Source organism: Spermophilus citellus, assembly GCF_964194105.1.
Source record: "Spermophilus citellus genome assembly, chromosome: 4".
In the NCBI taxonomy this organism is placed as follows: Eukaryota; Metazoa; Chordata; class Mammalia; order Rodentia; family Sciuridae; genus Spermophilus; species Spermophilus citellus.
The window spans coordinates 179,211,787-179,238,796 of NC_138185.1; the positions used below are offsets into that span (position 1 = coordinate 179,211,787).

The window sequence follows — 27,010 nt, forward strand, 5'->3', positions numbered from 1 at the left end:
TTGACTTACAAATGTTTCATTAAAAACAAAAACTTGAAAAACATTACTAAATATAGCTAAGTATTTACACACAAAATTTTTTTCATAGCAGTATTAAAAACAAAACTGCAATCAACCTAAATGTTCAATTTTTAAAAAAAGCAATAAAATTATGGCATATCAATGCACTGCAAATTATGCAGCATTTAAGGGAATAATTATAAGAGTATTTAAGTCACTGAAGTATGAAGTGAATTGTATGAAGTGAATTGCAATGTATGGCATTAATTCACTAAACATTTATAGCATCTAGACAATGAATATTATGTACCAGACACTTGTGCAGGAAATGTAGCCAGGACAGTTTTCAGGTGGTGCACAGGTGAGGTCAAACTGTTAAAAGCTGCTACGTGTTCTGATTGGTCAGTATCTTTGATGTCCTGAATGCCCAGTATTTTTAATACCATCAGTAGATACAGAGGTGCACAAATCTCTGACCTCATGAAACATTCACTCCTGCTAGGAAAACAGACAGTACAAATGATAAAGAAAAATATCCTAAGATGATAACAAGTCACATTAGAAAAAAAACAAGAAGGGACAGAGAAAACACTGACGGGGAAATGAGTTGAGATATTCCTTGCTGAGTAGACAGCATTTAAATCAATTTCAAAAAGATAAAAATGAGCTGTTTGAACATTTGGGAAAATGTTCTTTGGAAATAGAAACAGGAAGTTCAAGACTTTGACACGCAAGCATGCCTGGTGTGTTGGAGGAACATCAAGAGGCTAGTATACCTGAGGTGAAATATGACATCAGGGAAGTCCTAATGGCCAGATCAAGAGGTCTTGGAGGCTTGTCCTCTGAGTGAACTGACCAGCTATTAGGAAGTTCTTTACAGAGGATTAACATAACACCTAATTTGTATTTTAACAGGATCATTCTTCATGCTGTGCTGAGAATGGAGGAAGTCAAGGATAGAAGCAGGAGATCATTTAGAGGCTTTTGCAATAATATAGGCAAGAAATGTTAAAGCTTTAAAGACAGTAGCAGTGGAAGTGGTAAGATGTAGCTGAAAAACTGATATTTACTAAAAGTACAGTTCAAGAGAATTTGTTTACAGATAGGATGTAGAGTGAAAGAGGAGAGGAGTCAAAAATGACTCCGAAGATTTTGGCCTAAGCAACTGGTAGAATAAAAGGATGTTCTTTATTCAGATAGAGTATGGAGAATCAATAACTTTGGGGGATCAGATTAGGAGTCTGGTTTCTGGCATATTAAGTTTGCAATGTTTATTTGTATCCAAGTTATGACAGGCAAACTTTAATATGGCCCCCAGATTCTTGCCTCCTCCTATTCATGCCCTTGTATAACTTCCTGCCCTGGAGTATGAGCTGGATTTAATGGCTCAATTTTAAAAAATATATTTTGAAGTACTTACAAATTTATAGGCAGCAGAAAAAAAAGTATGGGGAGGTCCCATGTACTTTCCATCTGATATACCCCAATGGTTAACATCTTGCAAAACCATGATAAAATACCTAAATTACCAAGCTGACACAGTGGCACAATCCACAGAGTTTATTCTGATTTCACCAGTTTTATATGCACTCATGAAAGTCTATGTGTATAGTTCAATATAATTTAATAATTTGTAAATTGATGTAACCACAATCACAACAAAATTTCAGAACTGTCCCATCCTGGGACCTCTTATGCTATCTCTCTGTAGCCATAACCCTACTATCTTGGTATAATTACTAATCATAAACCATTTTTAAAAATGTCTTAAAGAGGGTTGGGGTTGTGGCTCAGAGAGAGAGCGCTCGCCTAGTATGTGTGAGCCACTGGGTTCGATCCTTAGCACCACATAAAAATAAAATAAAGATATTGTGTCCACCTATAACTAAAAAATAAATACTTAAAATGCCTTAAAGATAAATTATTTGGTTATCCTACCTATAATAAAACTAATTTGAAATTGACTGCTCTTCCCTTAATTCAGAATACAGGTGTGCCTTAAACCAGTTTATCTCACTTACACTATTGAATAAATGAGCTATGACACAACATCACAAATTTGTAAATTCACATTACTTTCTAATTGAAATGACTTGAAATGTTATCCACTTCCCATTTTGAAGACACAAAATAATTTAACAAAGATCACACAGCAAGGATAAGAAAACATGTCTTTGACAGTTACACTAATATTCTGCTAGTATACATGAATCATTGGCGTAATGTATCATACTTTATAAACAGATTGCACATATATTTTATCAACTGCAATAATATCTCTTTTTATTTATTTATTTTATTGATACTGGGGATTAAATCCAGGTTGCTTTACCACTGAGCTACATTCCCAAACCTTTGGAAAAAAAATTTAAAATTTGGAGATAGGGTCTTACTAAGTTTGCTGAGGACCTTGTTAAGTCTGGTCTTGAACTTGTGATCCTCTTGCTTCAATCTCCCAAGTCACTGGAATTACAGGCATGTGCCATCACACCTGGCTATATCTCTGTTCTCTCATCTTGCAAATATTTTTTTTTCTCTTTAAAATTAGATGTGATTTAATGACACTTTTGTAAACTTCTTTGTTTGTATGTGGTGCTGAGGATCGAACCCAGGCCGCACGCATGCCAGGCGAGCGCGCTACCGCTTGAGCCACATCCCATCCCCAGCCCTCATCTTGCAAATATGGGACCCAATACTCAAAGAAGTTAACTGCAATTCCCAATGCTGTATAGCCGATAAAGGGGAATATGGTATTTTAAAATTCAAAATCTATTACCAGGGTTACCTACTAGAAAATAATTCAAAACCACACCCCACTGTATAGAAGGCTGCTATCATCAAAGACAGCACAGCAATATGGCTGCTGCAGGAAAAGGACTAAAAGCTCATCTTAATACACGATTTCATCTTAAGAAGCTGTTATTATTTATTATTCCATGCAGTGAATAGCATTTGCTATTTACTCATCTTCTTAAAAGAGTTTATTCTGCAGTGAACTCCAAATAGCAAAGGACAAAATGAACAAGATAAAGGTTCTTCCATCAATATTTTTAAGTCAGTAGTAAAAACTGGAATGCTTAAAATACATTGTTCAATTCATGAACCAAGAAACTTTAGCACAAAATAGAAATCCTTCTGAAGAGTTATACTTGGGCACAGGTAGTGATTATTAAAACACTATAATACCAGAAAAACTCCATGTCATCCATGTCTTGAACATATTAGACAATAAAATATTAACATCAACTGGAATAGATTAAAAATAATTGTACTTAAGAATTTTGTGATTGACTAATATGATTTAAACAATATGCTAAATTAAATTTTAAGCAGATAGTAACATTAAAAAAACCCCATGATCCTTTATGCTTAACAAATTTCTGATTTACTGGAAGCAAAAATCAACTAAAATAGGAGACAGGATTAAAAATAAAGTCATAACAAAAGCAAAATCCAGAATAAAAGAATGTGACATATTTAGGAAAAACCAAGGAATAGGTAATGTCATGAGTTTAGCAAAACTAGAGAAACAATCTTAAAAACAAAACAAAAACAAATCAAGCAGGCAGGGATTAAGTAGGATAAAACAATAGTATGGAGTCCTAAATTCCATATTCAGAGAAAGGCTTGGATTTCATTCCATAAGTAATAGGAAGCAACTTAAGATTTTTATTTATACAATCATTATTTACTCTTGCCCTTGATAGTTACTTTCAGTCTGAAATACTTAAAATATTATTCCTCATTTTCAGTCTTTCTTTCTTCTTCTTTTTCTTTTGGTGGTACTTGGAATTGAATCCAGGAGCACTTTACCACTGAGATACATCTCTGATATTTTCTTTTTTCTTCTTCTCTTTCTTTCTTTCTTTCTTTCTTTCTTTTTTTTTTTTTTTTTTTTTGAGACAGATCTCCTTAAAGTTGCCTAGGCTGGCCTCAAACTTAAATCTTACTGCCTCAGCCTCCCCAGTCACTAGGATTGTAGGTGTGCACCTCTGTATCCAGCTATTTTTAATGTATATATAATATTCGATGATTGTTGTTGTAAATTTAATGTGTCTGCCATTCCTTTATAAATGTGTTCTCTAATGGGTTCTTTCAAGAACTGTTTTTTTTTCCCACTTCAGTGTTCTGCATGATTTTAAAAAATATATCATGATTGGATTTCATTTGGGATTCTTAGATCTGAGGTTTCCATAATTTGAAAATTCTGGTAAATTTTTTCATCATAATTTCTTTGTATTTTGAATCCCCTGCCTGCTTCTCTGTATATATCCTCTGGATTTACCAAAAGATCTGCTTTAGATCTTTAAATTTTGTCTTTTTAACATCTCTTCTATGTTTTTAATTTCTTATTTTTTTCTGGTTTCAATCTCCATACTTGCTTCAAATCCATCTTTTAGTTTACTAATACTTTCTGAAACTGTGTATAGTTTGCTGTTCAACCTATTCATTATCTAATTTTAATTTTATTTTTAATTTTTGTAAGTTCACTGTAGTTTCCCCCAATCCAGTCAATTATTTCTCAAACCTCTTTTTCCTCACAGATATGAAAACACACTTTCATTGTATTCTGTGACTGATTAAAATGCCAAAATTATTTGTGAACTATGAGATTCTGTTGCCTTTATTTTCTGACTTTCATTAGAAGTATCTTTTTCTCTTATGCATTTTCCAATTTCTTTTTCTGTTAGCTCAGAGTCTTTGAAACTTTATCTTCAGGAATTGTTAAAGACAAATTGTGATGACAGTTTGCTTTAGTTTGTTGTCTATGAGCCTCTGTAGGGCAGGACCAAATTAAATCCTCAGCTCTTATAACCATATGTGCAGCAAAAATCAGGCTACCTGTGTGGTACTAAACCTTCCTGAAAGCTGGTGATGAATGACAAATTCTCAGAGAAGAATTTTTTCCCTCTCTTCAGTTAACAAAGTCAAGTTCCCTTAATGTCTTATTTTGTATAAAGGGTTTGCTTCCTCTTCACCTAAATACTAATAACATTAATACTAATGGTGAGGTCATCTAGGATACCAGCTTTAGGAGAGGGTCTCTTATTATGTTCCCCAGCATAAAAAGGCTCTGTCTTGCCCTTGTGGCCATTAAAATAGAAGCTCAAATTCACCAAGATTTAACAAATCTACTCAGATTGAAATAAAAGAGCCCAGGCACTTATTGCCCAGTTTTTTTTCTCCTTTTCCATTGTTATTATCACTGGTTTGGGGTCTTGGCAGATTCCTTTTTTTATTGTCATCTCAATAATATTTTTGAAAATATTCTTAAAATTTAAAAAATTATCTTTTTTCATTGTTTTTTGGTACCACGGGTTGAACCCTGCAACACTTAAGCACTGAGCCACATCCCCAGCCATTTTTTTGTATTTAGAGATAGGGTCTCACTGAGTTGCTTAGGATCTCACTAAGTTGCTGAAGCTGACTTGTAACTTGGGATCCTCCTGCCTCAGCCTCCCAAGCTGCTGAGATTATAGGCATGCACCAACACAACTGGCCTTTTTCTTTCTTTTTTTTTTTTTTTAATGCCCAGAAGGGTCATTTACCTGTGTTTTAGAAGAATAGCTGATGGCACCTCTCTAGAGGTGAGAAAATGAAGACAAATAAATTAGGATGGTACTATGATTGTCTAGTCATGACCCTGACTTAAGATAAAATGAAAATGAAGGCAGAAAGAAAAAACTGCTACATAGCTGATGGAACTAAAACACAAACTGTTTTCAAGGTGGGTGAGAGTGTGGAAGGATATGAAGATCTCATCATTTACTATGGCCTACATGTCTACTAGGAGAATGGCAGTACCATTAATTAACTGATATTGATGGATCAAGTGGAGAGTAAATAATAGAAAACTGTTAAGAATTACATTAAACATAGTTTTATATTCTCTTCCTCCCCCCCCCCCAAAAGTCAAAGGGCTTAATGTTCTCTAAGTGTTCGTTGGCTAAGGGGCTCAAGGATGTTGAATGAGTTTTCTCAGCCTTCTCTTCATGACTGTAAAATGGCTGCTAAAGTTTCAGAGAGCAGGTAAGTGTTCACGATAGTAAGAAGGAAAGGAGTGATATTGCTTGTTTCATTTGCCTTATATTAGAAAAACAAAAACTACTCCCAAGGCACCCTCTCCCTTCCCCTACCTCTGTTGTACACTCCCTTTAATGTCTCACTGGCAAAAAGAAAGGATGAGAAAGTGTTTAACTTTTCAACAGTTCTATAGCAGAGGCATACAAAGGAGACTATGTTTGGAGATAAGAAACATCCTGTTGGTGAGAATTTGGTGCAACAGGAATTCTCATTCATCAGTGGTGGAAATGTAAATGGTATAGTTACTTTGGAAGAAAGTGGAAACTTCTTACATAAATTAAACATAATTTTACCATATGACCCAGCAATTACATTCCTTGGAACTTATTCAAATGAGCTGAAAACCTTACATTCACACAAAAACCTGCACACAGTTGTTTAGAGGAGCTTTATTCAAAACTGCCAAAGATTGTAAGCAACCAAGAGGTCCTTCAGTAGATGAATGAATAAACTGTGGTACACTTAATAATGGAGTATTATTTAGCCTTAAAAAGCAATTAGATATAAAGGCTTCAAAAAACAAATGTTGAGGGGATCCAACATGGCCGGCGGTGAGAAAGCAGCAATTCCAATGTCTCCACATTAACGGGATCAGAAAGAACCATTGGAACAGCGGCAGTCTACCTACTGAGGAACTTCTAGCAAAATTCCGTGAAGAGGGGACCTGCCGGGAATTGGTAGGTTTTTTAGAAGTGTCAGTCTGTCCCAGACAAGTGGATCTTGGCCGGCCACGCAGGCGCGGAGGTCCAGTCCCGCAGCCACCAGCCGCTTCAGAAAGCGGCCTGAGGCCCCGAGTGGCGCGGCTCGCCCGAACCCGCAGACGGCACCCGCCACCTCGCCGTCCCGAGAGGCCCCGCTCTCGCTCAGCGAACGGCCACTCCACCCGCCCGGATCTTAGCCACGCGGCCGCAGCCCGGCACATCGAGAAGTGTCCCCGCCTGGCCCAGCAGATAGCCCGTGCCCTCCCGGCTCTACTAACAGCCCCGCCCACCTGGCGAACGGCTCCCCCCCCCCCAGACAGCGTGAAGGGAATCTAACCAACCCTTTACGAAATAGCGAACTGGGAACTAAAACCAGAGATTGTGTCAGACCAGAGACAAGCCAGTTCCACCCCTCCCTTCGGACACTCCGGCAAGGAGCCAGGGGCCCGCCATAGCAGAGAGGGGAAGTCACCAAAGTTCTGCCAAAGAGATTCCTTCCCAGCGGAATCTACTTTAGCAGGTGTGTGACTCCCACCCACATCAGATACAAACAACCGGGAAACTTCAAAATCTCTCCGTGGGCGTGACCCTAAGGGCCAAAGGACTCTCGACTCCCAACTCCCCCTACTGCCAGTGACGAGGGCGTGACTGTAGGGGCAGAGGGAAGCAGAGAAGACTCCCCACCCCCAAATCCCCCAACCGCGAACTGAGAGGGTGTGACGGTAGGGGCGGAGGGAAACAGAGGACACTCCAGACCCCCAACTCCTCCTACCGCCAGCAGTGTAGTTGTGACTGTAGGGGCTGAGGGAAGTAGAGGGGATCCTAGACCCCCAACTCCTATTACCACAAGCAGCGACACCAATGGTCTTAGCTGCCAGATTCCGAAGGTGTGCCCACCAAAGGGGTCCGGAAAAATTAAACAATTGACTCCCAGACTACAGCTCCACAGCACTGGGGCTTAGATGAATGACAACGAGAGTGCTCAGTAGTTAGGGAAATAGAGCACTCGGTGGGGCTGAAAGTGTAACCAAATCCTTGGTGAACTGCCTCCGGTGAGCAGGACCTGGCTGGCTGGCAGGAGGAGGGGAGGAGGGGCCGTAGAAGTGAAACGGCTCTGGACCAACAGGATTAAGAGACTCCCAGGAACCGCCTTACAGGGATTGCTGTTGACACATTGAGGGCAAAACTCAGCCCGGAGGACACAGCTTTGCCTACGGGAAGAGAAGAAAATGGATCTCTAAGACCTAATTTTATTTCCTATTTCATTTTAACTTTTTCTCTCCCTTTTCCCTCTCTCTCTCCCCTTCCAAGTTTTACGGCTCTTTCCATTCTCCTCTATGTTATCTATCTCCCTCTCCTTCTTTCTTTTCAAGAACACCTACCTTCCCCTTCCCCCCAACTTTCATCCCAAGCATTACATCCTCCATTTCGCGTAACTGTCTAAATACAAATACGTGTGCGCCCTTCCCCCGTGCCTGCAAGGTAGCCGGACCTGCAACCCACCAGCAGGTCAGGCCCAGCAACCTGGGAGTGGCAGAGCCGCCCCACGCGCCTGCAACCAGCAGAACAGGCCCAGCGGCCTGCCGATGTGGTAGGCACAGCGCCCCAATTGGAGGAGGAGCAGAGCCCCTGCCCGCGCCTGCGCGGGAGACTTTGCAACTATACAAGAGTAATACAAATATATAGGGGGAAAATTCAACAACACAACAGTCTCAGTAAGCAGAAAGAAACGTGAGCAGTATGAAGAGACAAGGAAAGAAAGGACCACAAGCAATGCAGGTCAACTCAACGTTAGAAGAGGTAATTTCTGCAGCAGATGGAATGTCAGATAAAGAATTCAGGAGATACATGCTTCAGATGATCTGGAGTCTCAAGGAAGACATGAGACAGCAAAATCAGACAATGAAAGATCTCTTCAACAATGAAATACACAAACAAATCCAGGAAGCAAAAGATCAACTATACAGGGAGATAGAAGTTATAAAAAAGAAACAAACAGAAATCCTAGAAAGGCAGAAAGCAATAAACCAACTTAAAAACTCAATTGAGAATACTACCAACAGAGTAGAACACTTAGAAGATAGAACATCAGACAATGAAGACAAAGTATTTCAACTTGAAAAGAACATAGACAGCTCAGCAAGACAGTTAAGAAACCATGAGCAGAACATCCAAGAGATATGGGATAACATAAAGAGACCAAACGTAAGAGTCATTGGGATACAGGAAGGCACAGAGCTCCAAACCAAAGGAATAAACAATCTATTCAATGAAATAATACGAGAAAACTTCCCAGACTTGAAGAATGAGACAGAATCCCAAATCCTAGAAGCCTACAGGACGCCGAATGTGCATAATCATAAGAGATCCACACCTAGACACATTATAATGAAGATGCCCAACATACAGAATAAGGAGAGAATTTTAAAAGCTACAAGAGAAAGGAAACAGATTACATTTAGGGGTAAACCAATCAGGATAACAGCTGATCTCTCAACACAGACTTTGAAAGCTAGAAGATCCTGGAATAACATATTTCAAACACTGAAAGAAAATGGGTTCCAACCAAGAATTGTGTATCCAGCAAAATTGAGCTTCAAGATGGAAGATGAAATTAAAACCTTCCACGATAAACAAAAGTTAAAAGAATTTGCAGCTAGAAAACCATCTCTCCAAAAAATCCTCAGCAAAACATTACAGGAAGAGGAAATGGAAAATAACAATGAAAACCAACAGTGGGAGGTAGGACAGTAAAGGGGGGAAAATAATCAAAGAGGAAAACAAACCATATTCAGTAACATAAATAAACAAATATGGCTGGAAGGATAACCCATATCTCAATAATAACCCTAAATGTTAATGGCTTAAACTCACCAATTAAGAGACACAGGCTAGTAGAATGGATCACAAAACATGACCCAACAATATGCTGCCTACAGGAGACGCATTTGATAGAAAAAGACATACATAGACTGAAGGTGAAAGGTTGGGAAAAATCATATCACTCATATGGACTCTGGAAACAAGCAGGAGTGTCCATACTCATATCAAATAAAATACATTTCAAGCCAAAGTTAATCAAAAGGGATAAAGAGGGACACTACATACTGCTCAAGGGAACCATACACCAACAAGACATAACAATCATAAATATATATGCCCCAAACAATGGTGCAGCTATGTTCATCAAGCAAACTCTTCTCAAGTTCAAGAGTCTAATAGACCACCATACAATAATCATGGGAGACTTCAACACACCTCTCTCACCACCGGACAGATCTTCCAAACAAAAGTTGAATAAGGAAACTATAGAACTCAATAACACAATTAACAACGTAGACTTAATTGACATATATAGAATATACCACCCAACATCAAGCAGTTACACATTTTTCTCAGCAGCACATGGATCCTTCTCAAAAATAGATCATATATTATGTCACAGGGCAACTCTTAGACAATATAAAGGAGTAGAGATAATACCATGCATCTTATCTGATCATAATGGAATGAAACTGAAAATCAACGATAAAAGAAGGAAGGAAAAATCATGCATCACTTGGAGAATGAACAACAGGTTACTGAATGATCAATGGGTTAAAGAAGACATTAAGGAGGAAATTAAAAACTTCTTAGAGATAAATGAAAACACAGACACAACATATCGGAATCTATGGGACACATTGAAAGCAGTTCTAAGAGGAAAATTCATTGCATGGAGTTCGTTCCTTAAAAAAAGAAAAAACCAACAAATAAATGATCTCATACTTCATCTCAAAATCCTAGAAAAAGAAGAGCAAAATAACAGCAAAAGAAGTGGAAGGCAAGACATAATTAAAATCAGAGCTGAAATTAATGAAATCGAAACAAAAGAAACAATTGAAAAAATTGATAAAACTAAAAGTTGGTTCTTTGAAAAAATAAATGAGATCGACAGACCCTTAGCCATGCTAACGAAGAGAAGAAGAGAGAGAACTCAAATTACTAGCATACAGGATGAAAAAGGCAATATCACAACAGACACTTCAGAAATACAGAAGATAATCAGAAATTATTCTGAATCCTTATACTCCAATAAAATAGAAGATAGTGAAGGCATCGATAAATTTCTTAAGTCATACGATCTGCCCAGATTGAGACAGGAGGATATAGACAACCTAAACAGACCAATATCAATTGAGGAAATAGAAGAAACCATCAAAAGATTACCAACTAAGAAAAGCCCAGGACCGGATGGGTATACAGCAGAGTTTTACAAAACCTTTAAAGAGGAACTAATACCAATACTTTTCAAGCTATTTCAGGAAATAGAAAAAGAGGGAGAACTTCCAAATTCATTCTACGAGGCCAACATCACACTGATTCCTAAACCAGACAAAGATACTTCAAAGAAAGAAAACTACAGACCTATATCTCTAATGAACCTAGATGCAAAAATCCTCAATAAAATTCTGGGGAATCGGATACAAAATCATATCAAAAAAATTGTACACCATGATCAAGTAGGATTCATCCCTGGGATGCAAGGCTGGTTCAATATACGGAAATCAATAAATGTTATCCACCACATCAATAGACTTAAAAATAAGAACCATATGATCATCTCGATAGATGCGGAAAAAGCATTCGACAAAGTACAGCATCCCTTTTTGTTCAAAACTCTCGAAAAAATAGGGATAACAGGAACATACCTCAACATTGTAAAAGCAATCTACGCTAAGCCCCAGGCTAGCATCATTCTGAATGGAGAAAAATTGAAGGCATTCCCTCTAAATTCTGGAACAAGACAGGGATGCCCTCTCTCACCACTTCTGTTCAACATAGTTCTCGAAACACTGGCCAGAGCAATTAGACAGACGAAAGAAATTAAAGGCATAAAAATAGGAAAAGAAGAACTTAAATTATCACTATTTGCAGATGACATGATTCTATACCTAGCAGACCCAAAAGGGTCTACAAAGAAACTATTAGAGCTAATAAATGAATTCAGCAAAGTGGCAGGATATAAAATCAACACGCATAAATCAAAGGCATTCCTGTATATCAGCGACAAACCCTCTGAAATGGAAATGAGGACAACCACTCCATTCGCAATATCCTCAAAAACAATAAAATACTTGGGAATCAACCTAACAAAAGAGGTAAAAGACTTATACAATGAAAACTACAGAACCCTAAAGAGAGAAATTGAAGAAGATCTTAGAAGATGGAAAAATATACCCTGTTCATGGATAGGCAGAACTAACATCATCAAAATGGCGATATTACCAAAAGTTCTGTATAGGTTTAATGCAATGCCAATCAAAATCCCAATGGCATTTCTTGTAGAAATAGAGAAAGCAATCATGAAATTCATATGGAAAAATAAAAGACCCAGAATAGCAAAAACAATGCTAAGCAGGAGGTGTGAATCAGGTGGTATAGCGATACCAGACTTCAAACTATACTACAGAGCAATAGTAACAAAAACAGCATGGTATTGGTACCAAAACAGGCAGGTGGACCAATGGTACAGAATAGAGGACGCAGAAACCAACCCACAAAACTACAACTTTCTTATATTTGATAAAGGGGCTAAAAGCATGCAATGGAGGAAGGATAGCATCTTCAACAAATGGTGCTGGGAAAACTGGAAATCCATATGCAACAAAATGAAACTGAATCCCTTTCTTTCGCCATGCGCAAAAGTTAACTCAAAATGGATCAAGGAGCTTGATATCAAACCAGAGACAAGGCATCTGATAGAAGAAAAAGTTGGCTACGACCTACACACTGTGGGGTCGGGCTCCAAATTCCTCTATAGGACACCCATAGCACAAGAATTAATATCTAGAATCAACAAATGGGACTTGCTCAAACTAAAAAGTTTTTTCTCAGCAAAAGAAACAATAAGAGAGGTAAATAGGGAGCCAACATCATGGGAACAAATTTTTACTCCTCACACTTCAGATCCCTAATATCCAGAGTATACAAAGAACTCAAAAAATTAGACAATAAGATAACAAATAACCCAATCAAGAAATGGGCCAAGGACCTAAACAGACACTTCTCAGAGGAGGACATACAATCAATCAACAAGTACATGAAAAAATGCTCACCATCGCTAGCAGTCAGAGAAATGCAAATCAAAACCACCCTAAGATATCATCTCACTCCAGTAAGATTGGCAGCCATTAAGAAGTCAAACAACAACAAGTGCTGGCGAGGATGTGGGGAAAAGGGTACACTTGTACATTGTTGGTGGGACTGCAAATTGGTGCAACCAATTTGGAAAGCAGTATGGAGATTTCTTGGAAAGCTGGGAATGGAACCACCATTTGATCCAGCTATTCCCCTTCTGGGTCTATTCCCTAAAGGCCTAAAAACAGCATGCTACAGGGACACTGCTACATCAATGTTCATAGCAGTACAATTCACAATAGCAAGACTGTGGAAGCAACCTAGATGCCCTTCAATAGACGAATGGATAAAAAAAAAAATGTGTTGGAGGGAAATGGATGGCATTAGAGCAGATTATGCTAAGTGAAGCTAGCCAATCCCTAAAAAACAAATGCCAAATGTCCTCTTTGATATAAGGAGAGTAACTAAGAGCAGAGTAGGGAAGAAGAGCATGAGAAAATGACTAATATTAAACAGGGATGAGAGGTGGGAGGGACAGGGAGAGAGAAGGGAAATTGCTTGGAAATGGAAGGAGACCCTCAGGGTTATACAAAATTATATACAAGAGGAAGTGAGGGGAAAGGGAAAAATAATACAAGGGGGAGAAGTGCATTACAGTAGAGGGGGTAGAGAGAGAAGAGTGGAGGAGAGGGGAGGGGAGGGGGGATAGTAGAGGATAGGAAAGGCAGCAGAATACAACAGACACTAGTATGGCAATATGTAAATCAGTGGAAGTGTAACTGATGTGACTCTGCAATCTGTATACGGGGTAAAAATGGGAGTTCATAACCCACTTGAATCAAAGTGTGAAATATGATATATCAAGAACTATGTAATGTTTTGAACAACCAATAAAAAAATTAAAAAAAAGAAAAAAAAACAAATGTTGAAAGGACTATAAGTATTGTGTAATTTCTGAAAGACATAAACTATGGAGAGTAAAAACATCAGTGATTGTCAGGGAACAGAGGATTGAAAGGGATGAATAGGGAGGACACAGAATTTTAGGGGCAGTGAAACTTTGAGTTTCAAAGAAGAGAAAAATGATGAAGACACAGCAACAGAGAACTAGGAATTCCTGAGTATTTGAAGAGCCAATAAAATTGAAATCTGTTATCATTACATTGATTAGGATGTTGGATATGATAATGAATAATGAATAGATAATGGTTTATTTACCATCAAAGGTCACTTATAATCTAAGAAAGAATGGCTTTTAACAGAATTATATTAAAGAACTCCAATTGTAGGAGGTTAAAGATGTGTGATAAGGCAATTGGTAAAATAAAAAGAAGAAAGGTAATGTACATAAACTGTCTTATTAAGTTCAATGTCGGGCTGGTGTTATAGCTCAGCAGCAGAGAGCTTGCTTTGCACATGTGAGGCACTGGGTTCGATCTTCAGCACCACATGAAAATAAATAAAGATATTATGTCCAATTTAAAAAAATCTTTAAAAAAAGTTCAATGTCTACATATTTAAGGTTAATCTAAATTTATTTCTAAACCATTAAATGTCCATAAATGTGTTCTTCAAGAATCCAATTTCTTTTTCATTTGTAGTTGGACACAATACCTTTATTTATTTATTTATTTATTCATTCATTTATTTATTTTTATGTGGTGCTTAGGATTGAACCCACGGCCTTACATGTGCTAGGCTAGCCCTCTACCGCTGAGCCACAACCCCAGTCCCAGGAATCCAATTTCTTAATGTCAGTGGATACAATTTATTTTAAATGAGAAAATAAATAAGGTTTTTTTTTTTTTGTAAAGACAAAAAAAAAAAAAAAACCCCACCCCAAAACCTCTATATATACAAGTATTGGTATAATTCAGTTCCTCACACTGTAGGTACCTCTCTGTTTTACCTTTTATTAGGGAAATTTTTTTAAATACATAAAACTAGGAGAAAAACGTGCCATATCTAATAAATTCACTTAGTATAACTCCTTGCTACTCCAAATAGAATGTTTATAAATGACATAGTGTATTTGTATGCTTTACCATAAAAAAATTAGGAAGAATTTTCCAGTTATTAGAATAAACTAAGACATTATTATTTGAATGACACTAGATTATTGAAAAGTATTTCCTTGTAAGTAATTATGATGATGCTGTAATCTTCAATTTGGAAAGAATGGTTGACAATTAATTTAAGATTTTTTCTTCCCCAAGCATATTCCTAGAACTCTTCCTTATTCTAATATACTCCATGTTTACATAAATGTCAAAATATACTCTATTGTCATGTGTATCTAAAAAATACTAATAACAATTTTTTAAAATTGGACAAGAACAATGTGTATGTTATCTGTCAAATAAAATTCTCCACACACACAAAGAACTGTTTCTTTTAGAAAGTTCAGTGAAATTCAGTAAACAAGTTGAATTTTTCAATTCCTACTCTATCCAAATCTACCATTATTAGTAATATTCATAACAATACTATTTATAATAAATATATTATTGGTAGACTGAAAGCTTTAACATTGCTCTTAATGCTGATTTAGATATAAACTAAATATTAAATCAGTTAACAAAAATGATACATGCACATGGGTTGAAAAAGATAAGCATACAAAAAAGCAGAGTTTATTATTTGAAGCTTCTAGGACAACTTATAGATAGAGCAGTATATTTTTAAAAAGCACCAAACAACAAAATTCCTGAAAGGTAAGAAAAACTTTTAAAATATGATTTAGAAAAAATCAGATACATTATAAACAATCCAATTTTCATAATAAATTTAGAGTTTCTCATGAAGAAATATGGTTTAAGATGACTAAAAATAATTCAATGTCGGTGTCACATAAGATGGACATTTTAAAAGAGCCTAAATGAATACAGAGGCTTATGAAAGACTGAGTTGATGAGTTTCCAAAAACTAATTCTTCTTCCTTTCCTTACTCTACTAAGAATTTAAGCTGGCTTTAGCTAATGGATGAGGTTATCAAGGACTAACAAAAAGCTCAAAAATCTGAAATTTTTGCATAAAAAGATGAGAAACTAGAAAATACTAATGTAGTACATTTTTCAGGAGTAAAAATGAGCTATATTTATGTATTTCTTTAAGTTTTATGCTCTATAGAAACTGCTATTGTATAGTGGTCTGGTTCTTGTTTTGAACTTGTGAGTTTCTTTTGGTGTACTTATTTTCTTCTAATTTTAATGATCTCTTAGAATTGTGCATCTATTTCTTTTCATAATTGAAGCACCATTTAATTAAATTTAACCTAAACATACAACCCAAAATACCAGAACAAAGGCCATGCAATAACTATATACTTAACAAACTGGAATTTTTAAATTGAGGTCCTGTTTTAAATGGAAACAATCATATTATATGAAATCTCTCCCCTAATGGTGATAATTTAGCATGCATTCTGGAAGCTGCCTTAAAAATAATGTTTTCCATTTCGCAGGTAACATTTAAAACATTGTCGTATTTAATTTTCATAAAAGAGTCTACTCCTTGGAAGTAAATAAGAACAATCATAGCAATCTATAATTCTCTCTTTTCTCACTTATCTTTCTGGTCTAACTAAAAATTCAATCAGAGATAAGAGAAAATACGTTGTACTAAAAAACAAAGTTATTATAAGCTTAGCACTAAGAATTTCAAAATGAAGTTAAACATATTTTGTAGAAAAATCTGACTTCTACTAAACCTCCCACTTTATTGACAGACTAAAAATACTTTTCTCAATTTTGATAGTGAGATTTCTTAATTCTGGCCTAGTGTATGACCCTGTTAATACCATGGTATTTGCAATCTGCAGCAAAAAGTGAATTTGAAAGAACAATATAATCCTCTTGGTAGCAAATCTTTTCTTACTATACAATAAAACAATGATAAATCTTTTGTTTTCCATGGATTTTCTTTAACCTGTTCCTGAGAATGCAAGCACCTTGAGGGTAGAGGCCATTATTGTATTACATGCATTATAATAGGAATCCAGGGAAAAACAAAAAGATAGAATAGAAGGTCACAAGCATCTGAAGAAAAAAATGTAATTACCAGAATCAAAACAATGTGCTTTTTCACAATTACTGAATCTATACGACAATGACAATTTATCATATAATATATTCCTCACTTGTTTCAGGTTCTAGTTGAATATATTAGCTCTTTATTTTTTTAAATATTATGTTTTAGTTATAGTTAAACACAATACCTTTATTTTATTTTTATGTGGTGCTGAGGATTGAACCCAGCACCCCGCATATGCTAGGCGAGCGCTCTACTGCTGAGCCACAAAGCCAGCCCAACTCTTTCTTTTTTGTTGTAACACTCTAAGTACTCTTTCAGTTCCCAAACTCACTCCACATATGCTTCAGGAGTGTCAATTCTGTGGGTTACTCCTGTGACAACTCATTTTAAAAATTATTATAATTTTTAATAGAAAGGGCCCAAGATTTAATTTTTCCTCTCAGTGAAGTTACTTTTTTTATTAACTATAAAAGGTAATAATATTAAAAAACTGAAGAAGAAACAGAATAAATAGGTACTAAAAGTTATTAATACACTACTCAAAATTCAGAAAATATGTTGTTTTCACGTACACATACATGAAATAAAATAATACCATAACAGAAGGGTGCTGTATCTGTGTTTAAAGAAGGGGTTGTTGGCAAACACCACAGCTCACTTCTGCTGAAATGTACACAACTGATATATGCAGCACAGAAAGCTGGCACCAAAGGCTTACAACCTTAATTTGCCTGCAAGAAGGAACGGAGATTTACCTTCAGAGCACGTTCTTGATTGTTTTCAGCAGTCAGATGTCTCATGTTGTTTGCTGAAGTCTGGTTCTGCTCTTTCAGATGATGAAGCTCCTGCTCTAGCCGTTTGCACTGCCACAGGGGAAGAATCCCATTAAGTAAAGGAGTTATAGCATTTTTTTTCACCAAGCCATATGAATTAATGTAAATAATACCACTGTATTCTCTAAAAGACAAGGTTTTGTTTTGTAACAAGAATGGTAAGTAAAAGTAATACTGAATACAAACAAAATAACATTACATATAGTACTCTGGTAATTAAATCACAATTTTCAGTTAGCCTTCTTATTCTAAATATTATGATATAAATCACAAAATATTTATTTTTTAAAAATAATTAAGGTCAAACTATATTCAAAATTATTTTCTTCATTAATTGTTCTGATTTTATAATGTGCTGGTTGTATAGAAGTATGCTTCTAAGATTCTCATTAGATTCAAAACACACCACAATATTATATTCTATGATTGATTTTTATTAATGTTTTAAAATAAAAATAATCCATAAAATATACATTAAGAGATATTTCATGTTGCAGAGAAACAATCCTGCCTTAAATAGCCAAAATAAAAACCAGCAAACCTATGCTATACTTGAGATTAAAATACCCCCCCCCCCAAAAAAAGAGATTTTTCAGATTTTTAAAGAAATCTAAACCATTTCACACAAAGTCATACAGGTTATAAACTTATAGATTGCCAATCAGGACAGTATAAAGACATTTAGAAGATTGGTTAAAGGAATAAACTACTAAACCAAAGTTTTAGAAAAAAGTTAAAAATCACTCCTTATTTTATTTTCAATTAGGATATTTAAGTACCAAGAACACATATTGATTCAAGATCTGAACAAAGTTCTTTCCAGATTATTTGACAATGAATAAAAAAATTAGTTTTCATAATACAATCAAATTGGTGTTTCTTACTATCCTAATATTAATTTCTTCTGCCTCTGACCTCTATAATACTAAGCAGTCTGTACTGATGTTTCCTAACTTTGAGCAATATATAAAGCTTTTAAATGAAAAAGTCTAACCAGACTCCTGATACTGACTTAGATTACATGACACTTGTATACAAATATAACAGTGAGTATACACATCTCATGCATACAAAATAAAGTATAAAGCACAAACACCTTTATAAAGGAAATAAAGTAACCACAATATCAAGACATTTCAAATTAATATTAATTTAATTTAGCAGATAGTTTTGTTGAAGCTAAAAAATCTACAAATATAGTACTGACTGATTCAGTGGTATATCCTTTTACATTACCATGTTCAGTTCCATCATGTGCTAAATGAAAATTTAACTCACTGACCACATTTAAAAAAAAATTACAGTGAAAGTTTTGTGACATGTATCACTTAGCTTTTATTTGAATTTACAACATGTAACATGACTTACATTCAATCTAACACCTGTCCTTTTTAGCCTATAGCATGTAGTGTTGGTCATGTCGTGAAGACAAAACTCATGAGCCATGAAAATGAATAAGGCACAGTAGTATCATAGTTCAGTAGATATCTTCTGTATCAGAATTATCCTCTATATTTTCAATGAATTTTAACACCAAATTATTAAGTATTATAATGGAATTACTAAATATAACCCGTGACAGCTCAAAGGAAAAATGGATAATTTTGATAATGGAAGAAGTATGTTTCATGAAGCTGATGACAGTTGAGTTGGGTGTGTTTGGGATACATGATTTTCTAAGCTAAAGCTGGAAAAAGAAAGAATATAAAAGAAAAGGAATGAAGGTGAAAACATCAGGGGTATATATCAAAAAAGTAAGGGAGCATGGCAAGTTATCTGACCACCTATTTTTATTTCAAGTAAATGTGGAATAACCTCAAAAGAAAGTTTTTCCCCATCTACATAATGCAAAAATTAAAAAAATCATTCATTTTGCTCAAAAAATAAAAGTTGAACTTATTTTCTTTTGTTTAAATTTAAACATTGATCTGAGACTCAAATTATGTGAACCAAATAGTTTTGAAGAGCGCACAAAATATAAAAATGCTCTTGTCGAATACATGCTTGAGATTTGTATTTATATAAATTTATATTTAAATTTATATTTAACCATTTTAAGGTTTATTTAGATTTAGTTAATACTATGATTTATTCATTTACTTTTACACTAAAAAAAATCTAATACCCTCCCTACAATCATATACTCATGTATAATTTCTTCGTTTGCCTTTTTCTATAATCTTTAATTTTGAAACTTATGTATTTTGATGCAGAACATGTAACTCTTTATTCACTAGTAATTATTATATTGTAGTCATTTTATAATTTTATATAATATTTAAAAAGTAGACAATAGAAGAGAAATATTGTTTCTTCTCTATTCAAAATCTACCCTTTATATCTAAAGTTAATATCCTCACCAGTTTGATCTTTATACATGTTTTAATTGTTTAAAAATTTTCATTTCACATATAAAGAGGGAATGGAATAACAGGATGGAAACTGTTATATCTATCATCAAATCTAACAAATGTAAATAAATCTTTCACAATTCCTTCGGATTAACAAAACAAAACATGAGGGTTGAGGATGTAACTCAGTGACAGAGCACTTGCCTAATATGCATGAGGCCCTGGGTTCTATCCACAGTATCAAAAAAAGAAGAGAGAGAGAGAAAGAGATATAACACACTATAAAACATATGTCTCCCCTTGAATCTTGCTCTTCTTTTCTCCCTCAAAAAACACCTACTCTTCAGTGCATTTTTATTCAGCCAATATTTATTAAGCAATTATTCCATGCCAGGCAGTTTCAGATTATGGGATTATGGGGGATACTGCATTCAACAAAGTTGATAAAAATTTCTGTCCTCATGAAGCCCATCTTCTAGTTGGGAAAAAAGAGACAATAAATAAATAAATGAAATATATAGTACGATAAAGATAAAAATGTTATGGACAAAGCCAGAACAGAGAGTAGGAAGTGTCTAAAGAGTTAGTAAGGAAATGCTTAACAATTTAAAATAATAAAGACATAATGAAGAAAAAGATAAGTGAATGAAGACCCTAAGATGATAAAACAATAAATCTTGCTTATCTTTGGAAGGAGTAACTGAAGAAGAAGGCACAGTAAGTGTAAAGACCCCAAGATAGAAGCGTGTCCGGCATGTTTAAATAGCAGTAGAGAGAATCCTGTTGCAGGAATGATATAATGAGAACTAGATGAGATATGAAGAGTCCGAGGTCCTTATAAAGAGTATGAGTGAAATGGAAAGTTTCTAGAAGATTTCTCTTACATTAATATATGTTCACGCGTCCTGCTAAGTTAAGAATAGACTCTAAGAAGGCCAGGGCAAGAAGCAGGAAGTCTAGTTGGCAGATTATTGGATAGCTCAGGAGAGAAATAAGGTGACTAGGTTGGTGGTAATATGCATATGGCAAAATAAAGATTATTTAATTTGTTTTAAAAATATTTCATTTCAGATTGCTGTGATTGACATTTTTTTCTTCTTGGGATATACTTTTCAGTTTTGTTATCAATGGTGAACTTGACTTGTAAAAACTGAGTTTTCTTATTTAATTCTCTAGAACACTTTATATAATAGTCTATTCCTAGAAGAATTAGTAGATATCTCTTAACAAACCATCTGAGTTTTCCCCTGGGGTTCAACTTTTCTGAGATATAGTTATAGAAGTTCTTTTTAGTGAGATAATCTCTGCCTGAACACGTGATTATTTTGTTTTTATACTCTTCACTGGAAAGAAGTATAATATGTTATTTCTTCAGCACTTTGAAGATATTATGCAACTGTGGGCATCTATTGTTGCTAATTCGAAGTCACTATTAGTATAATAACAATTCTTTTGTAGGTTGATCTGGTTTTTCTCAATGGTTGCTTTAACAATTTCTCAATGGTTGTTTTAATAATTTCTGTGATCCTCTTGCCTCAGCCTTTTGAGTTGCTGGAATTACAGGCATGCACCATTATGCCTTGCCTTCTCTTATTTTTAAAATTTTAATTACTATAACTTTCATTTGTAGATGTTTTCTTACATTCTTTTCCAATTCAGCCTGTCATTTTTCATGACATTCCTTTTACATGGCTATTAAATTATTTCTGTTTAAATACAGATTTTATACTCTTTCATGTTTTTCTATGACCTCAAATATTGATGACCATATAGTTTCAATTATCCTTTGTGATGGATTGTTTTTTTTTTTTAATGTGGTGTGTAAGATTTTTACTGTGCCCATCTTTATCAGTATGAATTTTTTTTTTTATATTAACTTGTATGTGGAAGACTTGCCAGGCTGGTTTTGCAATTGCTTCTCTTGGGGGAACAAAAGTTTAGTCCTTGAGGTAATATTTGTATGTTAATGTCCCAGTTTGTGGATTTTCTTTATGGCAGGTAATTCCAGGTCTATATATAGTTTTGGTCAGAGACAAGCTGTCCTGTTGTTTCTTTGAACTTTTCTAGATTCCCTTTTTTTGAAAAAAAAATCTGTGTATGTGTGTGTTTATGTGTGTGTGTGTGTGTGTATTTTAAAAGGAGGTTTTCAGGCTGCACTTCAGGGCTAATAAAAATTTCAGACAACTCTTTCTAAAAATACAGCTTTGGTTGATTCATACTAATTCCCACTCACACTAATGTAATATACTTTAGTAATTCCTACAGTGCTTATAGAATTGAAATTATAATTAATTGCAAAATTAATTACAAATTAATAAGATTCATCATGACAATTTCACATATGCTTTTAATGTATTTGGTTGTAACCACCCTTCATTTTCCTTTTACCTGTCCAGCATTAAAAAGGAAGGAAATTCTGATATATGTTAAAATATGAATCAATATTAAGGACATTATGTTAAATAAAGTAAGCCAGTCATAAAATGGCAAATAGAATATGATTTCACTTATATAAGGTACCTAGATTAGTCAAATGCATACAAACATACAGTAATATGGTTATCAAAAACTGGGGAAAGAAGGAAGAGTTACTGTTAATTGGCTACAGAGGTTCAATCTTACAACATGAAAACTGTTGTGAAGATGGATACTGGTGATGACTGCATAACAATGTGCATGTACTTCACACTACTAAACTGTACACTTCAAATTAGTTAAGTTGGCAAATTTTGTTACAAAGTAAAAAAAATATAATAATACAAAAAATGAAAGCCATGATATATCACTTCATTTGCACTAATGGCTATAAAATAACAATAATAGGCATTGGGAAGAATGTAGGGAAATTGTACCACTCACACATTGTTGCTGAAAATGTACAATGGGGTAGCCCTTTGAAAAATAGTTTGGTAGTTTACTAAAATGTTAAATATGAAGATACCATACTATTGCAGCAATTCCACTGCCAGGTATAAACCTAAAAGGAATAAAAATATGTTCCAACAAAAACATACACATGTATGCTCTTAGCAACATTATTCATAATAGTCAACAGTGAAAACTACTCAAATATCCATAATCTTATAAATGGATAAACAAAATTAGGTATGTCCATACAATTATTAACCAGTAATTGTAAAAGTATTAATACAAGCTACCACATGGATAAACTTTGAACATAATATGAAGCAGCCAATCACAAAAGACCACATATTGTAGCACTCCATTTATATAAAATCCAGAAAAGACAAATCTATGGAGAGAGCTTAGTGATTGTATAAGGATGTTGGAGGGATATTTGGAAAGAAGTTGTGTATGCATAAGCAACAATCCTATTTTTTTGAGTTAAAAAATAAGAATAGGGATGGGGATGTGACTCAAGCGGTAGCACGCTCGCCTGGCATGCGTGCAGCCCGGGTTCGATCCTCAGAACCACATACAAACAAAGATGTTGTGTCCACCGAAAACTAAAAAATAAATATTAAAAATTTTCTCTCTCCCCTCCAAAAATCAGAATAAACCTTCCAATTTCATTTTTTTTCAAAATTGTTTGAATTTACTGGGTTTTTAATTTTTCTTAAAACATAAAATTTGGTTATCAAGTTATTTTTTAAATTTAAAAAGTCTTATAACCTGGGCAAAACATAAATTCTTTAAAAAAACACAATTTGTCAAAATTTACAAGAAATGGAAAGTAAGAACTAGTGTTTTTCAGAAAGTCTGGCCATTTCATCCGAGTTACCAAATGTATTAACATGAAGTTTTTATTCATTATCTTTTCTCTTTCTACTTACATTGATCCTTGAATTATTTCAAAGGGAAATGTTTTATTTTCAAATATTTATGAATATCCTAAATATCTTAACCTTATTCTTTATTTAGCTCCTTTGTCGATAAAAAATATACTCCTAAGATTTCAATATTTTCAAGTTTATTGTAACCTATTTTAAAGTTCAGAATATAGACTAGCTTTTTGATTGTTCCATGTTAATAGGATAAGAAAAGTATATTCTACAGTTGTTGGCTATTGATAAATTTTAATTAGATCAAGGTGATTAAAAAGTGAAGCCTTAGTAGGGCACAGTGGTGCTCACCTGTAATAATCCTGGCAATTTGGGAAGCTGAGGAAGGAGGATCACAAGTTGGAAACAAATCTGAGCAATTAAGCAAAGTTCTATCTTAAAAAATAAAAAGGACAGGGATGTAGCTCAGTAGTAGAGCACTTGTCTAGCAAGGTCCCAAGTTCAGTTTTCCATAAAACACACATATTCTCATAAAAGAAAAAAGAATATTTAAGCTTTTTAAAATAATTTTGTCTAAATCTATCAATTTTAGAGAGAATACTATTGATCTCTCCAACTATGATTCCTCAATAGTGTATTTCTTCCTTTACCTCTGTTTCTATTGTGGAGAATACATATATATATATATATATATATATATATATATATATATATATTATAGTATATAAAACATTATATAAATATAATAATATATAAGCATATATTAAATATATATTTAGGATTGCTATGTATTTGTGATGCAGTGTCCCTCTTACAAAAATAAAATATTTAATTTTATTTAGGTTAAATAAATAATGGAAATGCAGAAAGAATGGTTGAATTACAAACAAGTCTTCATCACAAGAAATGTTATTTCTTTTATATTGATGCACATCATTATATAGAATAGTGGGTTTCACTGTAGAACATTCATAACATACTTTCATACTTCAGTCCTTAGTTACTCCTCTTGCCCTCTCACCCCTCCCCAGATTTCCTTGCTCTACCCTAGTGCTCTTTTCTGTTTTCATGAGATCCTTTTATTTTTTCCTTTTTTCTCTCTAGCTTCTACATATGAAAGAAAATATTTGATCCTTGACATTCACTCTGAGTCTGGCTTATTTCACTTGATTCTCTTCATTTCCACCCATTTTCCTGCAAATGCATCATTTGGTCTTTCTTTATGGCTGAATAACACTTCATTGTATACATATGTCACATTTTATTTATCTAGTCATCTGCTGATGGACACTTAGGCTAGTTCCATAACTTGTCTATTGTGAATCATCCTGGTATAAATTATATGGGTATGCACGTATCTCTATAGTATGGTGACTTTAGTTCTTTTGGATGGATACCAAGGAGTGGGATAGCTGCATCATACCGTGCTTCCATTCCTTTGTCTTTTGAGGACCCTCTATACTTATTTCCACAGTGGCTATATAAATTTATATTTCCATCAACAGTGTATGAGTTCATTTTTTCCCCTGCATCTTCCCCAGGATCTTTTATCTGTATTCTTGATGAAATCTCCGTGTTGTTTTGATTTTCATTTCTCTATTAGCTAGAAATGTTAAACATTTTTTAATACAGTTGTTGGTCATTTATATTTTTTCTTTTGAGAAGTGTCTGTTTAATTCATTTGCCCATTAATTGAATAGGTTATTTATGTTTTGTTTTTGTGTTTGAGTTTTTTAAGTTCTTTATATTTATCTTGGTAATACTCCTTGCTTTTAAGCTCTTTGTGTATGATATTAATATAGTCATAGCATAGTATGTGTAGTACTAAAGTTGAAACCATGGGTATTTTATACTGCACTATACCCCAGACCTTTTTATTTATTTATTTTTATGTTTGAGATAGGGTCTCCCTAAATTGCCTAGGCTAGCCTTGAACTTGTGATCCTCCTCCCTCAGTCTACCAAGCAGCTGGGATTACAGGCATGTGCCACTTTATCCGACCAGTTATAGTACTTTTCTGAATTTCCTAGAATTACATATGTTGTTTTTGTTCTTTTACTTTCAATTTATGTGTCTTACTGTTTCAAATGTTTCTTATACACAGTATATAACTGAGTTCTAACATTTTGCCATCTTTAATATGTCAGAGTATCTAACTGAGTAATTAGTTCACTTTCATTAATGAAATAATTTATATGGTTGAGTTTAGGGCTATCACGTTGTTAATGATGGTCCCATCTTCTGCTGTACTTTTCTTCCTCCTGTTCTACTTTATTTTGGATTAACTAAATACCATTTTTGTATTCTATTTTAACTCTTGTATACTGCTTTTTCATTTTGTATTTGTGTATGTGCCCACTCACACACACTCCAGGAATTAAATTATGCATCCTGAATGTACTATACATTTAAATTATAATTATACATCCTCAACAGTCTTAATTTTTTACTGCTTCATTTAAATGTACAAATCAAATATAAAAACACTCCCACAGTAAAATTCCATTTTCTTTAGCTTTTGTTTTCATATATTTTATACCAATTTTACCTTAATCAATCTGTGGTATTTCTAAGAAATTTAGAGAAGAAAAAGAGCTCTTCGAGGTGCCAATTTCTTACTTTCCAGGCTCTTGATTAAACTTTCTATTTGGTGCCATTTTTCTTTAGTTTGAAGAATTCACTTTAGCATTGTATTATATGGGCACATCTACTGGAATTCAATTTGCTCAGCTTTCCTTTATCTGAAAATTTCTTTATTTTATCTTCATTTTGGAACGATATTCTTACACACACACACACACACACACACACACACACACACTCACACACACAAAAACTGAGTTGATAGAATTTTGTTCTTTCTACTCTTTTAAAAATTTTAGCCATTGTCTTCTCAATTCCATTATTTGGCCATTGTTTTTTCACTTCATCACTTCCATTGTCTTCTCACTTCCATTATAATGAGAATTCAGTCAACATTCACAAAATGTTCCTTTATTTTATCTCTCCTCAACTTTTTGTTTGCTTTCAAGACTTTCTCTTTTATTTGGTTTATTAATTTGACTATGGTGAAATTTGTTTGCATTGATTTTTCCTGGGTTTGTTGCGTTTTTATATTAGCCAAATTTGAGCTTTCAGCCATTGTA

The 27,010-nt window shown here is 34.4% G+C and overlaps 1 protein-coding gene across 1 annotated transcript in view; it reads right to left on the minus strand.

Moving 5' to 3' along the window:
* The window catches only part of MIPOL1 (mirror-image polydactyly 1), a 255,695-nt gene that overhangs the window by 152,503 nt on the left and 76,182 nt on the right, over positions 1–27,010 (minus strand). The window contains exon 8 of the mRNA XM_081290704.1: positions 17,693–17,800. Within this exon, the coding sequence (XP_081146830.1) occupies positions 17,693–17,800 (108 nt within the window). The remainder of the gene's footprint in view (positions 1–17,692; positions 17,801–27,010) is intronic.